The sequence below is a fragment of the Osmerus eperlanus genome, chromosome 9 (genome assembly GCF_963692335.1).
Source record: "Osmerus eperlanus chromosome 9, fOsmEpe2.1, whole genome shotgun sequence".
Lineage (NCBI taxonomy): Eukaryota > Metazoa > Chordata > Actinopteri > Osmeriformes > Osmeridae > Osmerus > Osmerus eperlanus.
The window spans coordinates 9,090,939-9,112,461 of NC_085026.1; the positions used below are offsets into that span (position 1 = coordinate 9,090,939).

General features: G+C 44.8%; 1 protein-coding gene across 2 annotated transcripts; it reads right to left on the minus strand.

Moving 5' to 3' along the window:
• Nucleotides 1–5,676: 5,676 nt before the first annotated feature.
• grhl1 (grainyhead-like transcription factor 1) lies at nt 5,677–20,007 on the minus strand. 2 transcript variants are annotated; one of them, XM_062469374.1, is made up of 15 exons: nt 19,829–20,006; nt 17,428–17,614; nt 16,857–16,930; nt 16,232–16,613; nt 15,378–15,460; nt 14,893–15,049; nt 14,557–14,668; nt 13,665–13,759; nt 11,681–11,927; nt 11,470–11,597; nt 9,477–9,505; nt 9,100–9,182; nt 8,094–8,179; nt 7,079–7,143; nt 5,677–6,976 (listed from the first exon to the last, which is right to left on the minus strand). In XM_062469374.1, the coding sequence occupies exons 1-15, from the start codon at nt 19,846–19,848 to the stop codon at nt 6,862–6,864; spliced, it is 1,863 nt and encodes a 620-aa protein (XP_062325358.1). In that variant the 5' UTR covers nt 19,849–20,006; the 3' UTR covers nt 5,677–6,861. The 2 variants fall into 2 exon arrangements, with proteins under 2 accessions (XP_062325358.1, XP_062325359.1); XM_062469375.1 differs by lacking the exon at nt 7,079–7,143 and having other exon boundaries at nt 19,829–20,007.
• Between the last annotated feature and the right edge of the window lie 1,516 nt (nt 20,008–21,523).

The following is a 21,523-nucleotide window of genomic DNA, read 5'->3' on the forward strand; positions in this document are numbered from 1 at the left end:
ACATCTAAAACGTTTACACCAGTCATTAGATAGCAGTATCCATACAGATTGGCAAATTGTCTAACAGATTCAACATTGTATCAATAATATATTCATAGTATAATTTTTATAAATCAAAATGTTTACATTAGTGACACTAAACACAATGAAACACGAAAGGCCAATGGGTAAACGTTTTGGACCCTGTTAAACAGTAGGTAAACATAGCCTCTTGAGATAGATCATCTATTGTTGATTATTTGGCTAATATAACAATAACTAAAACGTTGTTATAATTGCATTTGTATTAATGTTGTTGGATTGCAATGAGATCTGAGTGCTTCTAGGCATAGATCAGGGTGTAGAGCTGTCTTGTGTAGCTCATTTTTCATCACCATTTGGCGGGCCAGAATTTTTGGCTGAAGTTGTAAACAATTCCTTCAAGGAACTTCAGGGTGGAGTTTCTGGATAACCTCACCTACTGAATTTTAGATGTCTTAGACTAAATCATTCTTTGTTCTTTCAGAGCTATCTGTTCAAATATAGAAACACACATGACTTCCCCAAGACAGGCAAAACACATTGTGTTATAAATGTTTTACCACAATATATGTACCACACTCACTATGTCAAAGAATTCAAATTGAATAAAGCCATCAAGTGTCTCTCAGTGCATGTCAGGGAATTCAAATTAGTTCTATTCCAGGCTACTTTGACAAAAATGTTACTGTTACATCACCATACTTATTCCAATAAAATAAAAGCCCCTTGTCAACATGACCTACTTTGTAAAAGTGCAACATCGTTTCACTCAAATAACAAAAACAAACGCAAAGCAAAGTAAAATGTAGCTGAAACTAATGAAGTAATCTGTTCAACCAACCCACTGTCTCCAGTCCCCACCCACCCCTTCTTGATATGTTTGTCCCCAGTCTGAAGTGGGCCACGCTGTTGGTGGGCAAGTGGGAGCTGTTGGGAGGGTGGCAGGTATGCCCTGGCAGGGCAGGGCATGGCATGGCATGGCATGGCATGGCAGGCCTGGTAAGGGAGTGCCCTACTTCTTTGTGACTCACTATGACCTCAGGGTGCTGTAGCAGCAGGCCAGGCAAAACAGGAGGGTTGTGCAATGCAGCACAGAACCAGCAACTGGGGAGAAGTGAGAGTTTGGAAGGGTAGGAGAGAGGGAGGACAGGACAAGAGGAGCTGGAGCAGCCTGTATGTGTTATAAGTGGGGCAGACAGAATGAACCCGTCCAGAGGAACTGGAGTAAAGGTTACGCTTGTCCTAACCAGACCTCCACTCTAACCACCTCTCCCGGATCCTGCACCCTCCCCCGCACTCCACCCCCTCAGAAACTCCTGGAGAGGACACAGGAAAGGGGGAGTGGCCCAGGCGGGGTTAAATATACCACCCCGGAGCCTATATTTCACTGTCGGGTCCACAGTCTGACATCTTACATGGCTTCAGGAAAGGGTGTCAAGTAGTTACTCCCACAAGAGGAGTGCCTTGATAAAGTATGTGTTATATTAATCTCTCTATCCCTCTCTCTCTCTCTCTCTCTCTCTCTCTCTCTCTATTTATCTATCTTTCTGTCTGTGTCTGTAAGTATAAGACTGGAGATTTCATCAAAAACAACAGTTTTCTTCAGGCCTCACAAGCCAGGCCTTCCCAAGTCAGTGTTCAACAGTATAATCAGCTGGTTTGGCACAATCATCTGGTATTTTGTTTTTATTGCAACATCAAAATATCACAAATGACTCACCGTTTCATACGTATGTCAACAGGTTTTACATTTTAGGTGCACACAAAGTGACATGAACTTTCACCTACATGCAGAGAAAGTCACATAAAGCATTGTTGAAAGAGGCCTCCTCCAGTCTTGATAATAATCACAACCAGCAAACGTATGTGGCCATTCAGGTTCAGGTAAACAAACATTTTGTTTAAATGTTATAAACATCTCACTGAACCAGAAAGTTCTCCTCATTGCTCACATGCAGTTCTTGTAAAACAGCAGATATTCGTATATATCTGCTGAAGTATATTCTAAGATATGCATCGTTTCCATGAGTTTGAACATTTGCTTGTACTGCATTGTCATATTTCTACTCAGTCAGGTGACAACAGACTGAGATTGATTCCATAGTGGAAACCTCCATGAGATCCATGTGGGTGAAAGGAGAAAACATTAGAGGTTCATGGTCCCTTCCTTGCTTCCAGCTTTTTGGGGGTGTTAGTAGGAATATTGGACTGAGCCTTTCTCACTCCTTTTGAAGGCACTCCTCTGAGATGTTATGCAAGGACTTCAAAGAGACTGAAATACTCTTGCAGTAGCTATCTAATGACAGGGAGTTTGGTATTTAGGTGAAAGGATACACAACATAATACATACTGGGTGCCTGCTGACAGTAGTCATTTTACCCACAGTGGCACATGTCCCCTGACGTATTCCAGTGCCACTTTCATAAACAGCAGCATGGCAGCCTGCGCTCACTTCTGACAGGTTGGCATTACTGGAATAGATAGAAGATTAGCCTCCCTCTTTTCTCAGGTCTCTTTCTAGCAGGTGGTTAGCCTTTACTCTATCTGGTCCACACTGGACCACAATCAAAATCCTGTCAGCAGTTTACTGAAGGATTGGTATGGTTTACAGTTACGGCATTTTGTAGATTAGATTTCAGGAATTTCTCTTGAACAACTTTGTTTCATTTCTTGGGTTTATTCCGCTGACCTGGTTTTGTCTAGTGGGGTCGATTAGCTGCATGCAGCTTCATCCGGTAGACGTGTAATAAAAAAATCCTCCATTCACAGTCCTTCAGCCCCAAATCAAACCCATATGTGTATTTAAGTCAGCTGTTGCCTATTGTTTGAGTAGCCTGACATGTATAGCACAAGAACACCCCCTTAAAGCACAGCGATGAATCACAATGGCAACAGTAGTTGCCTCCCTACAGGCCTGGGGATTGGTGGATATTGGTTTGCCAAAGCCAATCTGTTACTATGACACACAAGCATGTGAGAGAAGCTGCTGATTTGCCGTCTGTTGCCCTGGCAATGGAGAAAAGGGAGGCAGGTTTCTGAGAGCTTTTCGTAACGGCTTCCTGATAAAATTGTTGAGCTGGTCTGAGCATTTGCACTGGGCTGGCTGATGATCTCTAGAATATTATATATTTTTTAATGGATCTTCCTTTGTGTTTTATCTGGTCTGTAAATTAAGGGTAGGGGTTTACTGCTTCATGAAGAACCAAAACATATTATTCATGACAGTTTTTGTAGGGAGAGACTGCTTTCACTATGTTGCTTGTGCAGTGATTCTTGTCTGTGTGTAATTCCTGCCCATAAGCAGATAATTTCACCACTTTAAGTCCCATTTAAAGCTTATTCAGTAGGTATAAGCTTGTTCCTGTTTGCTGTCTGCAGTGTTCATACTGTAAGTGACATGATATATATACTATATATATATATATATATTTAACCTGACAGTCTAACTTTTTACAGTTTAGTTTTGGCAACGAATATGGATCACGCTGTGTGTGTGTGTGTGTGTGCGCGCGCTAAATATATCTGCATCCAGGTTTCAATGTTTAAGCACCTGTAGTCTCTTAGTAATGGATCTGCACAGGGGAAACTACTATCATTCCCCACGAAAGGCATGTCCTAGAAGTGGGTCATTAAAATTAGTTTGTGTGAAGTGATAAAAATGACTGTATTGACTATAATGTAACACTGACCAAAGTTATACTATGACATGTGGTCATATTATTACAACCAGCAACATGAACTGGGTTTGCACACCATCCACAGCCAGATCAGAACCAGGTGTTTTCTGAGGGACCGACCATTGGCTAAGATCCTGTAACAGGCTGGTAATCTTGTCAAACCTTTGTTCGACAAGCCCAAATACTGACAACTAACCAACAATGGTGAGCAATCTACAGCTGTATGTAGTCCCACAACTTGATTCCAGGCAGTTCGCACACAAACACCAGAGAGGGACTGATGATGCAACCAACAGCACAGTGCCAAAAGTGACTAAACACCTTGAGAATCCTAGGGCCAACCGCACCCAGCAGGTCAGGTTAAACACCACCCCGTTTGAACCCTTGACCCTCAGCACTGGCGCCCCCCAGGGGTACGTTAGTTCCACAGTTCTGTTCACCCTGTTCACCAACGAATGTGCATGCACCACTGCTAACAATGACTTGATTACCTGTACTGATGACACAGCTATCCAGGGTCTCACGTCAGACACAACAGATACAGCTGTGTGCAAACCTGTGATTCAGAACTTTGTCCAGTGGAGCGACAAGCATGAACTCAACATTAAGAAAACAGAGACCCCAAATCCCTTGACCAGGTCGAGTCACATTGAGCCTGTGTGTGGTCACAGGTGAAGGGCGGTGGCTTCTGAAGGAAAATATAGCAATAGGAAGGAGTGGAGGGAGGGGGATAAAAAAAATGCCATTAGGGTTGCCATGCAACCATCTCACCCCCCTTCCCAACCCCCTCAGTGGGCGAGCGGAGAGGTCTGGAGCAGAGCTCACTTGGACACCTGACAGACAACTTAGCTAGACAGCAACCAACTGGAGCTGTGATGGAGAACATCATTTGGGTCCAGCAAACCAACATCCAGCCAAACAAAGGATAAACAAAAGAAGGGTTAGAGAGAAAGAAATATAAAAAAAATACATATATACATATCTTATGATATAATAGCTTACCGTATATATAAGCTATTATATAAGCTATCATATTATTTATATTCCCTGAGATGAAATACAGAGAGATAAAGAGGACAGAGAGAATAGAGACGGAATACTGAGGAAAAAGAGGGACAACATTATCAAAATCTTGGCCCCTTTGGTTTGCCTAACCGGCATTCGAGCCAGGACAGAGGGCCACGCCATGAGGGAGAAGGAGAGATAGGGCCAAAGCACCAGATGGTTGCGTGCTCGAATGCTGTGCCAGTTGCATGGCTTTTCCCGGCCTGCTGGTTAAAGTACAACTACATCTGTCCATCTCAGGCCTTATCTCCCTACCCAGAAACCCTTTCTGACAGTCATGGTTTTACACACCTCGATCCACCCACCCACCGCACCTAGATTGCTTTCGTGGATATTATCCTCGTGCTTGGGTTATTACCCCAAAAATGACCACAGACGTCATTGACACTTGCACTTGGCATTCCTCAGGGCTGTCTATGTGGTGCAGATAACTACAGCAGCAATCTGCTGTACTCAGATTGTTGTTGACTCGTATCACTTAGTCTGATGTGCTTCCAGTCAACTGTAGCTTGAAGCTTGGTTGGAGGTTAGTTTCCAAAACGCAAATAATCTTTATGTAAGGGACAAACTAAATGTGAGACAGAAAAAGCAGTGGCTTTGTGGCAGAATTCGATTTGAAATGCCTCTTCAACGGCTCTGTAATCTTCCTTGAAAACGAGAGGTGTGGACGCGCCCCCAAAATGTCCAGGGCTACCATATCTGGTCGTGTTGGGATGAAAACTCAGGGGGTGAGGACACAAAGTCTGAGAGTTTTTAGCTAGCGAGTGTGTGGCCAGGATGTGATGTCATACCTGATTCGTCGTGTTTGCTGCCCAGACATCTGGGGTCGTGTGTATCATGCAAGGCTGCATCCGTTGTGTACTCTGGAGCTGAAGGCTATTCTGCTAAGGCCCCACACGCACTACCAACCAGACAAGCTATTGCAGCTTTTATTGGACACTTTAGATTACATACAGGAGACACCTCTTTAATCTTCTCTGCTAAAAACACGTGTTCAGTAACGCACGCATACAAGTAACATTTCTCTCTCAGCACTTGCTGTAAATACTATGCTTGAATTGTTGGAAAATGTCATATAAAAAGATTATATTAAGAATAATAGTAATATATATCTTTATATACTGTAAAAAAAGAATAAAAAAAGAACCCACCCCCATGGCTTAATAAATATAAACACATTAAGTACTTTAATACAAAAAGAAACCTGTGAAAAAACAACATTTGATATGTATTTAAAAGGCTCAAACATGAAAAAGAAAACTGTCGATCTAGTTGTCTGAGCTTAAATATCATATTGCACTTAAATCGCAGACCAAGAGGAGTAGATCTCTAGAACATTATCTGTATGTGAGTTAGTGGTAGATACAAACTTTCTCTTAATACTTACATCAAGGCCATGTTCTAAATGGTTCTTAGCAAAATGACTGCTCCCACATCAATCCCAAATCCACCTATAGAATAATCTTGGTTTTAACACAACAAAAACATGGAACATGTAGTACATGGTCCCAACAGCCAGATTGCCAGTCAGTTTACACACTAAACACTCATGTTTATAGTAAAACCATTACACTTAACTTAGGGAGTTCACACAGGCTGCTTAAGGTTCAATACAATACCTGTGTGTAGCGTGTCGATTTGTGTGCTAAGTATCCCATTAATTATAAGAATGACATTGTCAGTGCTATGGCTTACAATACAAAGACAATGAGAAAGTGTTTGCATAGCATGAGGTATAGCCACACAACATTCTGTACAGAACAAAAGAACTAACATGCGTTACGTATATAAAACAAAACTATCACAAAATCTTTACAAAAGTACCAACAACAAAAATTGAATCAATGTCAATCCTGTACATACTGTATCCACAGCAAATGTTCTTGGTGTGAGTGATGTTATTGAATAGCATTCGCTATCACATTGTATTAATGATTATAAACTGTCTTGACAAAGTCCTGTCTATTTTTGTTGTGTGGGCTTATGGCATAGTAGCTAGGTATGTAAACCACAAGTCTTCACTGATTGGATGCCCACCTCTCCAATACCTTCATCTAATTGGACTAAGGAGAGTCACATGTCTTCACCTCTGGGCCAATTAGATCTCTGTGAGGGTGAGCTTGAACGTTCCCCCCAGTTCCTCCATGGAGATCTGAAAGGTGTCTTCATTGGAGTAGTGCCTGATAATGTTGTCATCCATGTTGACCAGAATCCTGGCACAGAGACAGATAGAGCTTTCAGTAACATGTGTTATTAAGTGTGTGCTTGTTTGGATACATCTTCTTCATAATCACATTTATCTGTGTGATGTTTACCCTTTCTTGCATTTCTTGTAGACCTTCCCCACTTTATCCAATGGCAATTCATATTTTTCTGAAATCTAGAGGAAACAAAATCCTTTTAGCAAAATTCCCCCCCCAAAAAAGAGGTTATAGCAGATCAGTGCCATCAATACCAGTGGGACACTATCAACAAATGGTAGACGTGCAATGAGTTGAAGCAATCATCCCCTCTCACTCTTCGGGTACACCATTTAAAATTGTTTTTGTTGTGTAATGAGTGGTGGACATGATGCAAGTTGCTGTTGACGTCTGGTTGCTCTGACGGTTATATCACTGTCGAGAGGAGGGACACTTCCAGCCTGGTCTCCTCCAGCCCAACCCCCCGGCCCCCACTGCTAAGCTCCGCAAGACTCCGCTGGACATCCTGTCTGAGGGTCCTACTGTATGTGACCTTCCTAACCCCTCTCGCCGGTCCACCCTGCAGAGCCCCACGGCAACCCCCTCTTCCCGCCCCAGAACACCCAGAGGCCAGGCCTCATCCTGTCACAACTAATTTGGCTTGTGGTCAAGGCGGTTGGGGACCCTGGAGAGTTCCCCCAGAGCAGAGGGCACCCCACTTTGTCTAAGAGGCCCTCCCCGAAGACACAGACAGACCCCCCTGGTTAGAAGGGACCGTAGACTGTGAGAAAACGAGGGGTCGAGGGAGAGAGGTAGGAAAAGGGATAGATGGAGAGGTGTAAGGGGAGAGGGGGAGGAAAAAGAGAAGCAAGGGGAGGGAGGGAGAGAGACAGAGATAGAAAGGAACAGGCAGGGGGATTTGCAAAGGGAGGTTTTGCCACAAACAGGCCCTCCCACCCTGGTGTGGAGACACTAGAGGATGTGGTCAGACTCCCATCCGTGTCCTCAAGTAACACCACACCCATTGAGTCTAACCCTGCATGCCTTGAGCCCGATCTAACCCTGCATGGAGAAGCAACCACCAAACCTTGAGGGATTCAAGGATTGGTGTGGCTGACGCAAGTTGGGGGTTTGATGCTACTGGACTTACAGCTTCCACCAAGCCTTTCAGGGTTGGGTTCTTCAACATGACAGCGTCAAACACTTCCTCCGTCTCCTTACGCACGTACAACAGGACTACGAGGGAGAGCAGAAACACTGTGAGGGGCAGTATACACACACACGCACACATACAGGCATACAAACATACACATGTCCAGGTCTAGGTTGGGTTTGTGGGCCTCACCTGACCTGAACCCAGACTGTGTTTTCTCTGGCGGCAGGCCTGGTCCAGCACAGACCCAATGTGGGAACAAGGGCCAGGCTCTGCACAACACAGAGAGGGCCAGCTACACTCTCACACAAACACACACACACAATTTTACCACTCCAGAAAAAGATTATCTTTCAAGCAAAAAAACCCTAAAAACTGACTGAAAAGGAACTAAATTCATTGTTTCGTAAGAATGTTTTTCAAGACCTTTGCAGTTATTTTTGGAAGAGGCAAAAGTGACCTTTCAGTGAGGTAAGAATGCATAAAAAGCATGCCTTTGTGTTATTGCTGACTTCATGTTTTTTTACATTAGTGACACAGGAAACTATACAAATTATAACGTGTGTGTTATTCTGTGTGTCCCAAAGAATAGAGTGTGTGTTCATATTTGGATTTAAGCTAAAGAGCATGTCCTTGTGTGTGTGTGTGTGTGTGTGTGTGTGTGTTTAAGGGAAAGATAGGAGGAGGGGGTGTGTGGATGTGTATTTAGTTGTGTCAGGGAAGCTATTGGAGGGGGGCACCATGCCTCTGTGTGTGTGTGCGTGTGTGTGTGTGTATGTGTGTGTGTGTGTGCTTGTCTAGGGCGGTTGTTATGGCTTTCTCCCTGAAGGCCAGGTTGCTTGCCTTCCCTCCCAGGGGCAGTGGGACGTGTTTTCTAGTCTCATACACCAACACACACACACACACAAAGACACCGTACAAGGAGGGTAAATCCCTGATAGGCACGTGTAACAATAACATAAATAGAATGATGCAATACACACACACACACACACACACTTACCTTTCTTTGGCTCATCTAGTCTGGCCAGCTTGTTAGGAGCGGACCCAAACTCCTCCTCTGTGTATGGCCTCTTCATTCCAGAGCTTGATGGAGACACAAACACACATTAATGCACCATCATTCTCTGTTTTCAGTGTTAGCTATGATTGTCCAAGCATTTCTAGTAGCCAAGACCAAAACAACCAGCTAAAAGGCCTTGTGACACACACACGCACTTTCCCAGAAGCTTCCTGCAGAGTGGGGTCTTCTCCCTAGAGGGGCTGGATTTGGTCTCTCTTTAATTGCCCATGCACTTACCCCAGTCCCTGCTTCTCTAGTACCAATACAATCTCACTACACACAAAATGTGCATGAAATCAATGTTTCCAGGAACTCACCTGTCCTCACCATCTTCTGAAGAGAAAGGCTGCAGGGACAAAGGGCACAATGACATGCGTTATTAAGTTATTGATCAAGTTAAGCTGCAGGAAAACCCACAGATGGGTACATGCAATCTTATGAATTAATTATTTCCTAATTTATGCATCATTATCACCTAATTTTCAGAGGGAGATATTAGAATAATACATCAAACACAACAGATGTTAACATTTTCATAAAAATACACTATAATCTTATGTACAAAAGTGAGAGTCTGAAATATCCAGGCTTGTAGCCACAGACTACACACACATGCACTGCAGTATGGTTCAGTTTTTTTGTGTGACATTTTTATCACTGTTCATTCCCTTCCTCTACACGTTTATTGTAGCAGTGCGAAACAGAGAAATGTTTCTCCCAAATCAATGAAAACAGTTTTCAGGGTCAATCTCATAGCTTTCTCAGTCTGATCCACCTCCCAACCTTTATCCCCAAATCCTGGTCAATACTAACCACTTTTACAGGTATGTAACAGCCCTAATCTGTAAATTACTTCTATAATGCAGGAACCGGTCTAGAATCAATACAGCTCTCTCCCACAGGAAACCCGTTCACCTCCTAATAATAACTGACTGGCTGTTGGCCAACCAGGAGTTCACTGGGTTGTCATTCTGGGTTCAGCCGTCTTTCACCATGCACCAAAACACATTATTTCCCCCCTCAACCTCAATTTTACCTCAACACAGTGAGAAGAAGCAGAGAAAGGTAAACAGTCAAGGGTTATTTTCAGCTGAGCTCAGTTTGTTTATGCAGGTCAAACGCCTCGTGGCTCTGTGGAATCAGTGAAATCATTGAGCCAGGGCAAAACCACAGCGCTGCCCTCAACCAACAGGGGGCAACCACAGACTGCTTTCCACACAGACGCGCTGCACAGACTACTCAACCAGTCTACCTGGTGACCCTGCAACATCTTGTATAGCAGAAATGTGTATGCATAACATTCCAGGAAGAGGTCAGTGTAAGGACTCAGAGTCCGGAGGTGGAGGTGCGGTTGGCACTTGGGGGGGAGGGATGATCATAGAGATGATGACACCTGACAAGACATGCAGGCACAGCATGCCTCAGATGCAGGTGTCTACAGCCCTGACCCCCCACTCCCCCCAACCTCCTCACCCTTCTCCCTCATCCCCTCTCTCTCGCCCTCTTACCTCTCTCTCCCACCACCCTCCCTCCCAACTCCACTGAGTTCTTCTGCACTGAGATTTAGAAAAACAAATTGCAGCCGGTACAAATCCCTGCATTTGTTTTGATTCAATCTACATTGAAATGGTCCAGCAGCCTCCTGTCATATCCTTCCTTCAGGGAACACTTGCCAAGGCCATCTCTGTCTCTCCTATCAGAGGCTTGTGGACCCACCCTGGCCATAAAGGCAGGGACTGTAGCACTTCTCTGGATCACACTGTTCCAGTCATCTGGCAGAGGAGACTGTTTGGTCGCCTTGACCTGCTCCTTGCTCCCCCTCCCCCCCACACCTCCTCCCTCAGGTAGTTGTGTAACTGCAGTCCAGAGCTACACGGGACGTTGCCCACAAGCATAACAAACCAAACCAAACAAACTGAACCCATTGGTAACTATCTATATATACGTAGATTAATAGATTCTAGGAAAGATGTGTCAAATAGCTTGGGTTTGTGTTTGCTGAAAGGGGCTTGTGTGAAATGAGTTTGATAGTTTAAAGTTGTTCCTCAGTGTAAACACCACCCACCTGCGCCATTGAACTGCTAGCATGTCCTGGCTAGCATTAGCTGGCTAATGGCTGTTTATGAGGGGAGATCAGTTGCGCGTGTGTGTCAGAGGAACCAACATCCAACCCTTGCTTAAGGCAAGTTAAAGAGGAACCGATATTGACACAGTGACATCTGTGACACTGATGAGGGTGGCGTTGGAGTAGTCTATGTGCCTTCTGAATGGGGTCGAGTAAGGTTCTGCCTTTTTTGGGGGGGTACTCACATGGCGCTGGAAGTTGGAGAAGTGCATGTCCGGGATGAACAGAACTGGCTGGGTCTCAAAGTCCGTCATCATCTTGAAGACTGTGACATCATTACGCTTCTGTAGGAGGGGCACTTTGACGTCCACAACTATTGGAACCAATGAGAAACCGATAAGTCTGTGTGTGTGTGTATGCTTGGATGTGCTTCCGGAGGACTCCGTGGTCACTCACAGTTGCCCAGGGTGGCGTTGAGGTCCGTGGCCTTGCCCTTCCGGCGGGACTGCTTGCGCTCCTCGTCCCTGATCTTCCTCTCGGCTCCCTTGTCACAGAACACCTTGATCTGGCAGTAGGCCCGGTGGATGGGCTTGTTACTGCGGGTGTTGTAGCTGTAGGTGTCAATCTGCAGATTCAGAGGCAAACCCTTCACACCCTTCTGGGACGAGAAGTCTGTGCTCAGGCAGTTCACTGAGATGAAGATCTGAGGAAGAGAAGAGAGGAGAGAGTTTAATACCATTGGGATAACAAGCTTCATCAGTAGAGTAGAAAAAAACTTACATTTTACCATTCTGATTCGATCAATGTGTGTCTACTTGATGCTGCCTTTGACATCCTTTACTGAACAATGAGAACACTGTCCCTGGTAAGACTCGACACAACAATAGGCTAAGTGTTGTGCAATTGTGGCACCTGTCAAGCTTGCTCCCCAGACCTCAGTGTTTGTCTCCCTCTTGTGGGTGAAGCTGGTCATCACAGGTTGACTCCCTTCTATTGAGGGAAGGCCAAACAAGCCCAAAATATCTACACATCTCATACCTAGTAAGGTCATATCCCTTTGCCTTCTTGGACTTTTGACATTGTGATCAAATTAAAACTAGCTGGATATGAACCGTATGGTCACACACCACATGTTCAGTCTAACTGCAAGTGTGTTTACAGTCAGGTAGAGGCCTGAAGAGTGTAAACATTTAGTAAAGGCTGTTCCCTCTTTGAATGTCCGTTAAACAAACGGCTCCTGCGTTTAGGTTTCAAATCGCCAGAGGGCCCAACGACAGCAGAGAGAGCATCTATTTACACTCAGCAGCACGCGCTCTATGACAGAGTAGTCCCATCAGTCTTCCACATCCCTCTCAGTGTCATCCTACACCTGGCGGGACTGGGGCTCAAATAGACAGCTGCTGTGTATGTGTGTGTGTGTGTGTACATACACCAGATGAAAAAATACAAGGATGAACATCCTATAGACACAGGCCCCAGGCCACGAGACACCAAGTAAAGCAGATCCACATCCTGGTAGTGTGTGTGTATGTGTGTGTGTACGGTCCTTCATATGAGCCTGTGTGTGTGTGTGTGTTTCAGGGACACACACACACAAGCTCACCCTGTGGCACCAACTTGTCTGCTTCACTCTTTGTTAGCCTATCCTAGCCTGCTTGTCTTAGCCATCATGGTTCACAGGTAACAATAGACACGTCAACAGCCCAAGCTCAGCAGAGAAACATGGAAAGTTGCACAGTCGAGGTTCTGACTAACAAAACCCAACCAACTGGTCTGGAGTGTAGACGACCCCTCATCTGTTTATTTCCTCCTGAATTAACTATTAATCATGTCTCTCTTTTAGTCTCTTCTTGTCGGACAGGCTTTCATCCCTGGCAGTTACTTCCAGCCCTTTACCCCCTGCTGGGTTTCCTCATTCCAGCTTGTATTGTTGAACACGGCTTGCCTGCAACACGCCCCGCACTCACGTCACTTTAAGCCACAATAGGGGTGACGGGTATCGGGTTAAGAACGTCGTCCCTCGACAGTAGACAAACACACGTATGTCTGGAAACATACGCCTGCGCGTCTCTACGCAACGGGTCAGCCCCAGAAAAGACTGGTAAGACTCCTTCGTGATCTTCCAAACCACTTTCCAAACAAAGCGATAGAAAGGGAGCAGGCGATTTCAGACAAATTGGTTGGAACATCACCTGACACCGTTTCTACCGCACAACAAATGTTATCTTTTGGAATTGTCGTCAGCTGTGTTGGGTTGTGGAGTTACCAGACTAACAGTAGGTGTAACACTATATGGAGATTTTCACCATCTATAAATTCTTGGAAAAAAGATAATTTGAGAACCCAAACCTCCTCTTCTGCTCATAGTATTCACTGCCAGGTAATCCATTGCAAAAATCTCAACACAGTCCACATGGCAGGGTGTGTTCTGCAGCCTCACCTTGGCCTCCTCGTTCATGTCCCAAGTGAAGGAGATGGCATTGTAGGAGATCTCCTCAATGTTGCTGATGGTGTTGAAGCTCTCCTTGTAGTCTGCTGAGAATGACAAAGACCAAAACGGAATTCAAGAACTGTCTGCGGCCTTAGTTGAGGATGTCCAAGGTGTCTAAACAGTCAGAAGAAAGCTTGGGTGGTGTGAGGAATGAGAAGCGGGTTTAGGAACACAATTGATTTCAACTGGGGCTCCTCAGGGGGTGATGTTCCTCCCAGTGAAGCAGGTAGACACACCAGCAGTGCCCGCTCACCTACAGGTCCACCATACCTATCAGACAATATACTTTTATCTCCCAAGCAGAACTAAGCTCTTCTTTCACTCCAGCTAGAGCGCATACAGAGAGAGATTGATCAGTCTACATACACGGCTTTAAGCTGCTCTATTGTCTTGGCTCTAGACAGCACCCAGCCTGGTTTACACAGGGTCAACAAACAAGGTCATTATCTCAACCCTTCTCTCAACCATCCAATCAGGTATATGGGTCTAAATGGGTTTATTAGAGTATTACCAATTGTGGATGTGCTTTAACTAAAAAAGTATGTATGTGTCAATGTGTGAGTGTGTGTGTGTGTGTGAGCAAGCCTCTTTTGCTGGCTGTCTTCCTGGTGTGTAGCTAGCTGGGGCATGCAGCTTCACCTGGGACAGAGGGAGCATGTGACACGGCAGAAAGAAATGGAGGGTAACGGTTGCACAACAAGCCAGCAATCAACAGTGAATCACGCCAGGACGAAACCAAATGAGGGACAAGGGTGGAGTGCGAGGTGCAGCCGGCAGACGTCCGGGCCGATAAAGAGACGATTCTCAGTTGGTCCATGACGGCTTCGTCAAGGCTACTTACCAATGTCCAGACACCTCTGTTTGGCCGTGTGCTGTCGGGAGTGCCAGTACTTCCAGTGTTTGAGCTGGTCGTCTCTGCACTTCTCCTCCCCAAACACAACCATCACCACACTCTGGAAAACCCAAGACACACAAGGAATCTCAAATATATACAGTAAACATTAACCCTTGAGGGTTTAGGTTGGTTGAGGGGCAGTTCTATGGGTGTACGTGAAGCCCTCTGTGATGTTGCTTGGAAAAAGGGCCGTACGAATACAATTGGATTTGATTTTGATCGATTAATACACACGCAATGCAGAGGAACAGTCGGGTAGACACGCTCGCACATCTCTCTTACCCTGACTTTAGTGATGGGGTTGTGCAGGCCTTTGCTGTTTTGAATCTCTCTGAGTGTGATGGGGTAGAACTGTCCCTTGTTGAGGTAGGTCATGGTTCCGTCATCCGTCTTCTGACGCAGAGACTTGGACGCCTCCAGAGTGTACTCAAAGTTATCCCTGGTCCAAAAACAGTACCCTTTTTAAGTCTTTGTCCCTTCAACACCTCACCTTTTTTCCACGCATCACCCACTTTGAACCAAGAATCGCCATTGCACTGCTTGTGGGGCTACACATTTGAATAGTGCTAAATCATGACCCCAAATCTGACTAGTGTCACATTGGCTACGATAACATTGTTGTGCTATTGTGGTGGCATTGTGACTTTCACACTAGGGCTGATCTGGTGTCTCCCCAGTGGCGCTGCTGAATGAGGCCATTCTCGGGAGTCTCGTATCAGGGTCTGAATGGCCGAGTGAGAAGGCGGGCGGGCGAGCGGTGGGCTTACCCCTGCACGGTGTCAAACGCACTGTATTCCTCGGGCGTGATGGAGGCCATGCGTAACTGGAGATCCCCTGGGAACGGGAACACCTGTGACACACAAAGAGAGAGAGAGGAAGATAGAGAGAAAGAGAAACCAATGTCAGATGGCTGCTACTGCATACTACTCTGAGTTATCACTGAGTAATGGTCTGTCTGTCTGTCTGTCTGTCTGTCTGTCTCTTGGTCTGTCTGGAAACCCTGCCAATTCCTTTACTTTCTGACTCTTTCTTACAAATAATGACACAAGTACAGTGCAGTAGCTTTAGTATATGTTCTTATTGCAGAGCATTCATGGGATGACAGGTATGAAGTTCTACATGGTCTTCGCTCTCTGCTCTTCCTCTTCTCTAGTTCTCACTGTCTCGCTCTCGCCCACTGAAGGGGAAACAAGGAAACAAACCACTTCCCTTCGCTCCCCTCCCACCATCCCTCCTTTCTGTCCCTCCCTCCTCCTCTCCCAGTGTAAGGGGGTTTTGTTGGGTTATCCCTTTCTAAGGTAATCCCCCTCCAGGTTAGATAGAGAAAGGGGAGAGAGAAAAGGCTTTGGCTATTGTAGGAGAAAAGTACAGCACTTTATTGTGTTGGCCAGACAATGGCATAATAACATGCTGGCCGCTATTTTGGCATGTTCAAATAAAACCAGGGAGGCCTGAGCCCACCTCTGGCTGCATGGGATCAGGTGAAAGAGCCATTGTCTTGGAGGGAGAGATCTGAAAGAGGGGTGGTGGGGGTGGAGGTGGAGGTGAGGGGGGGTAATGCAGAGTGAAGGGATGGTGGGGGTTGGAGGAAGGGGTATTAGATCCCCCATGTATAACCAACCTCCTGGGAACCGTCCTTGAAGCCCTCGGTGAAGGTGGAGTCGGGCGTGTGTGGCTGGGTGTTGGGGCTGAACTGGCTGTGGCTGTGGGGGTGAGATCCGCTCTGGGCGAGCTGCCGCTCGAACATGGAAGCATGGCCGTCCTGCTCACCTCCACAGTGGTTGGGCACTGTCACGGAGAAGCCGTGGGAGGGCACCTCGGTCTTCACCTGGTAGTTTTGCATGGCTGCTATGGAGACGGTCACTGTGGTGTCGGGAGGGGCAAAGGATAACCTCTTGTCCTGGGCCAGCTGGTTGGGGAGGAGGATGTTGAAGGGGCCCTTCAAGACCTGGATCCTGCTGTCTGAGGCCATGGAGGACTCCTGGAGAGGAAGCATCGTGTGTCTGGAACACAGTGTCAATATGAACAACCACAACAGGAGAACTCAAGCCACACGGTTTGGGGGTGAGATGAAAGATGAATATCAGACCAAAAATCTTTTTATTCAAATGTTGTCCAACTCAACACATACACCCCCCCCCCCCCACACACACACACACACACACACACACACACACAAACACTAGCCCCCGAAATACCTCTCCCTTGCTATGACCATGGAGGTTGTTGTTGAAAAGGGATGCTACCTTTTGTTAGGATCCACATCAGAGCCCATCACATCGGTCTTGGTCTGGGATATTGTTCTCTTCTCCCGGGGCACCTGGGGAAGGTAAACACAGCCGCTCACTGTCAGTCTGACCACAGCACAGCAGCAGTGGCAAAAGCCTGCTGTCTAAATGGGCAGTTCAGTGTTTACACATATGAAGCTGGGTAGCCCTGGCACAGACTGCACATGATTTTATTGTAGTTCAGCCATGCAATCTCTGATCTCTTATTTTGAAAAGGGGGGATTTTTTGCCTCATTTATTTTGACAGAAACAGGAAAGGCAGGGGAGGGAGGGAGGGAGGGAGGGGGAGGGGGGTCACATGCAGGAATTGGGCCCCCACGCCACCCTCAGCTATGATTTTGATGCACTGTACTTTCATACTCTCATAGTTATAGTCCTAGGGCCTACACATTCTCAATACAGTTCCTAACTTTCCAGACTCTATTCCTAAATTCCAAAGCCGACGTAAAGCCGGATCCGGGACATTAAGACTCGAAAATTTGAACTTGTTATAATTACATTCCAACCTTGTGGGTTCTTGTCCCGTTACCTTATAGTAGTCATAGAGCAGGCCCAGAGCAGCGGCGCTGTCCTCATCTCCATTGATGCTCATCATGGCCTTCGTGGCGGCGGTCAGCGGGTTCTCCAGAAAGGACTTCCAGGCTTCGTCCTCTGTGGTGAAGTTCCGGCGCTGACCATAGCCCGGCTCATTCTGCAGTACCAGGACCGCACGCTTACTGAGGCAGATAGGGAGAAAGGGGGTCGGGGAGGTCGATGAAGTGGTCCTGGTATTGATTTAGACTTTTAGCACCAATGGAATGATGTATTGTAATGCAGAACTTAGGGGGGTGACATCATACATGTATTGGCGGATATGGCCCTCGTTTTCTACAGTACCTTTTTCAGTTAAAAAAGCGATCTAAATATTGAGCAAGGACTTAAACCTAAAATCCACAGAGCAAAGGCCTGTACAATCAATCAAGCCTTGTTTCTAAGTGATCAACGGGTTGTAGAGATCAACAAGGCAGTGTTCTCTCTGTTCTGAACCTGCTTAACTTGTAGTGACACTGTGATTATGCTAGAAATCTCAACACCTGACAAATGACAGCATTCAGAGAGATGCTCTACTGGCTCTTCCAGTGTGACTGCTTTAATCAGTTAACCTGACATATCTACACAGAGCGATCTTACCTGGAACATTCCTGTCAGTGTGACCATTGTTGTTCACAAGGAAACCTGTTGTAGAAAAACTAACTCAAGTGTCATCTTCCTTCTCTTTCTCTTCCTGGTGCTATTTACCTTCTCATCCTCCTCTTCCTCCACCTCCGCATAGCCCTATCAAACTCAACTGTAAACATTCCTAAGGTCAACTTGTCATGTCTCTAGATAAATCAAATAGTCAGGTGGACGGAGCAGGAGGAACTGTCTTTTTTTAGTCTTTTTCTTTTTACAGAACGTACTTGTCACGAAGTGATTACGTAGAGAAAGCCAGCAGGATTTAGGGATTTTTTAAAGCGGGTAGAGTAAGATATACAACATAACTCTATGTAAAAAAGATAATACATTTTAAGTTTCTACTGTCATAGTAAGACAACGTTTTGCGAATTACTCTATATAAATTATAACAATTAAAATGTTCCAAATGGCTAAAGCCTTCAATGGGGACAATCAACCAAAACATTTTACCCATCCATAAGACACAAAGCAAGTCTACGATTGCCACTAGAAAACGATCAAAGATTGTGGTCTCTAAGGAAGCAAATACTTATTCTCTGAATGGTCAATGTAAACTGGCAATTAGTAATCCAATATCTAATTGTTTCTTTGACAAAATGTCGAGTGTGGAGGTGTTAGGGATTTGCAACCCGATAGATCCGTTATTCATTGGCAATAACAATTTGATGACATGCAAACTTGGTTAAGAGAATACATGTCCCTCACAGAAATGTAATAGTCCTATTGTTGAGGAAAAATCGGCCTCGCCAATTACAAAACCTATTTATGCAAAACCAATTATCCTTTATTTGTATTTTTTTTATTTTCTGATCTAACTAAACTAAAAATAAAACAAATTAACTCTTACGTTTTTAATTAGATCAATCTCAATGAATTAGGTAAATTAAACAGATTTTTTAGAAGTATAAATTTAGAAATTAGAAGTTTAAATGTCATCCTTGTTCGTCAGACAAGAGAAAGCTTGCTTACATTGTCTTTCTTACTATAGGGGCCAACGCCTAACAGGTGTACGATTTCACTGGTGTCAACAGTCTCCTTGCAAATGCCCTCAAATTGACAAAATACATATAATCATTCTTTGAAAGAATATTAAATAAATACTGGAATATTTTATTTGTTTCAGTGATACATTTATTATAATACAATTTGATGGGCTATAAAGGCTATAACCTAAAAAAAAAAAACATTAATCCAAAAGCAAGTAGACCAACGTAAACCAACATTTATTAATCTGACAAGAAAAACCTTAAATCCAAAAATTTTTCTAACGCTTGCAGTTCCTGAACAAACAAAAGTAAGGCTAACCACATAACTGTAAGCGAAATCAAATAGTGATCCACCCAGCAATTTCACAGGACGGTGAATCGTTAGACTAGGCTACTTGGAACTAGCGCTCCGACTCGCACGACAGGTGGATACACCTGTGCGCCATGCAGGCAGGAACATGACAGGTGAAACTGCGATAAACCTCAAACGCTTCTCCCATAAACGGATCCCAACACCGTGTGAAGATGTTGAAAGACAAAAGCCTACTCCTTTTGGCAGGCTGGTAAAAGTAAACTCTGCCACGGTTGTGGGACAACAATCCACCTGAACGTAGACAAATCCCTCAAAACCTTGCAAAAAGAAATCGGTCGGGCATTTTGCACCAGACCTGATTATAATAGGCTACAGTTGATTCTTCTGGACTTCCAGAGGTGAATGAAAACACTTACTTGTCATGCTCCTGTGACATCTCGGTTGGTCGAACTGGACTTTCTAGTTGGTACTGTAAATCCGATCCGTCTTCTTTGCCCTGAAAAACTCAATCACGACGCAGGATGAGGGATACGGCAAAAGTGTCTGTGAAAGAACGGGTTTTGTCGGCTTTTCTCGCTTTTTGGGATATACCGACAATCTGAGGCCGGTTTTACCTGTGACAGGGCATCGGATTGGATTACAACGGTCTGAAGGGAGGGGCCTAATAGTCAATAACATTTGTTTGTACTTTTCATTGGTCCACCAGTAGGCTCGGTTAGGAGGCAATGAACTGATTGGAATATGCAAATAAATTGATCCGCCAATTTTATTAGTCCAATATTTTTTAATAAATTGTCATCCGTGATACAAACCTTTTCTAGCCAAACTCATACTCATACATGTATACGATATGTAAAGTATGCATTTTACCAGAGTTTACAATCGAGTCAAGGACATCATTATTTAAACCCACTGCAATTAAGGATCTTTATCAGTTGGTAACTACATGCAAACAGCAAGGAAATCAGACTATCTTTAGTATCAGACTATCTAGTATAGGCCTATACATGTTCAGGTAAACTTTGTTTTCACAGTTACAGAAGTACTATAGAAAGTAGAAGAATTACAAAGAATTGCAACAACAACAATTGAAAGAGAAGTATAAGACGTCATTAACAAAAATGACAAATATAGATTTAATAAAAACAGAGTGTAGTGACTTGAAAAAAGCAATAGGTGAGGAGCAGAAGGATTTCATCTGTTTGTTGTAGCACACAGTGATCACATCTCCCTCTAAGCTCAGCCTTAAATCCACGGCAAACAGTTTTAGGCCGATCAGAGGCTGAAAAGAAACACTCCAAGGGAAAACAAACAGCAGTTCTCCTTAGTTAGGGAGCTTTAGAGATGCTATCAGTGATATTCAAAGTCAAACTGTATCCCTACATGCCACAACAGAGGCACTGTGCAGCAAACAAACGTCTGTGATCCTGGGTGCTGACTAACTGTTTATTTATCCCACTGGAGGGGTTTCTGCTTCTCCAGGTCACCCAGGAGCTTGATAGGGGGCTTTGACGATGCTATCAGCAATATTTCATGTTTATCCCAACACTCGGCAGCATAGGACCAATGGAGAAGCAAACAAACGACCCTGATCCGGCATCCTAGTCAACTGTTTATTTATCCTACTGAAGGGGCACCTGCTTCTCCTGGGCTGCTAGGAGCTTGTTTGTGTTTGCACTAAGGACATGAGACAGAACCAGGTAGGGATACAGGCAGGAACTGGGATGAAGCCTGGGGCTGGGAATACAGTCATAGACCTGAGATAAAGGAGAAAGAGAGAGGGGGGAGGTCTGAAGAGAGAGGCCAAAAGGATAGAGAGGGAGGGGAGAGAAAAAGAAAGACAGAGAGAGACAGAGGAAGAGAGACACATTTTAACATACATTACTCAAGGGGTCAACATCAGCTACAATATTTGTACACAGATCCATTTGACATTATAACCTTGAGAAATGTGCAATTGATAGATTTCTAAATCCAATGCCATACAAATAAGAGTTTTAAAGGTGGACATGATAACATCTTAATTTATTTTTCCGATTCATACGAAGGCTTCAACGAACAGACTTTTTTTAAATTACAAGTGCTCCAGGCATTGGTATAACCGTGATACA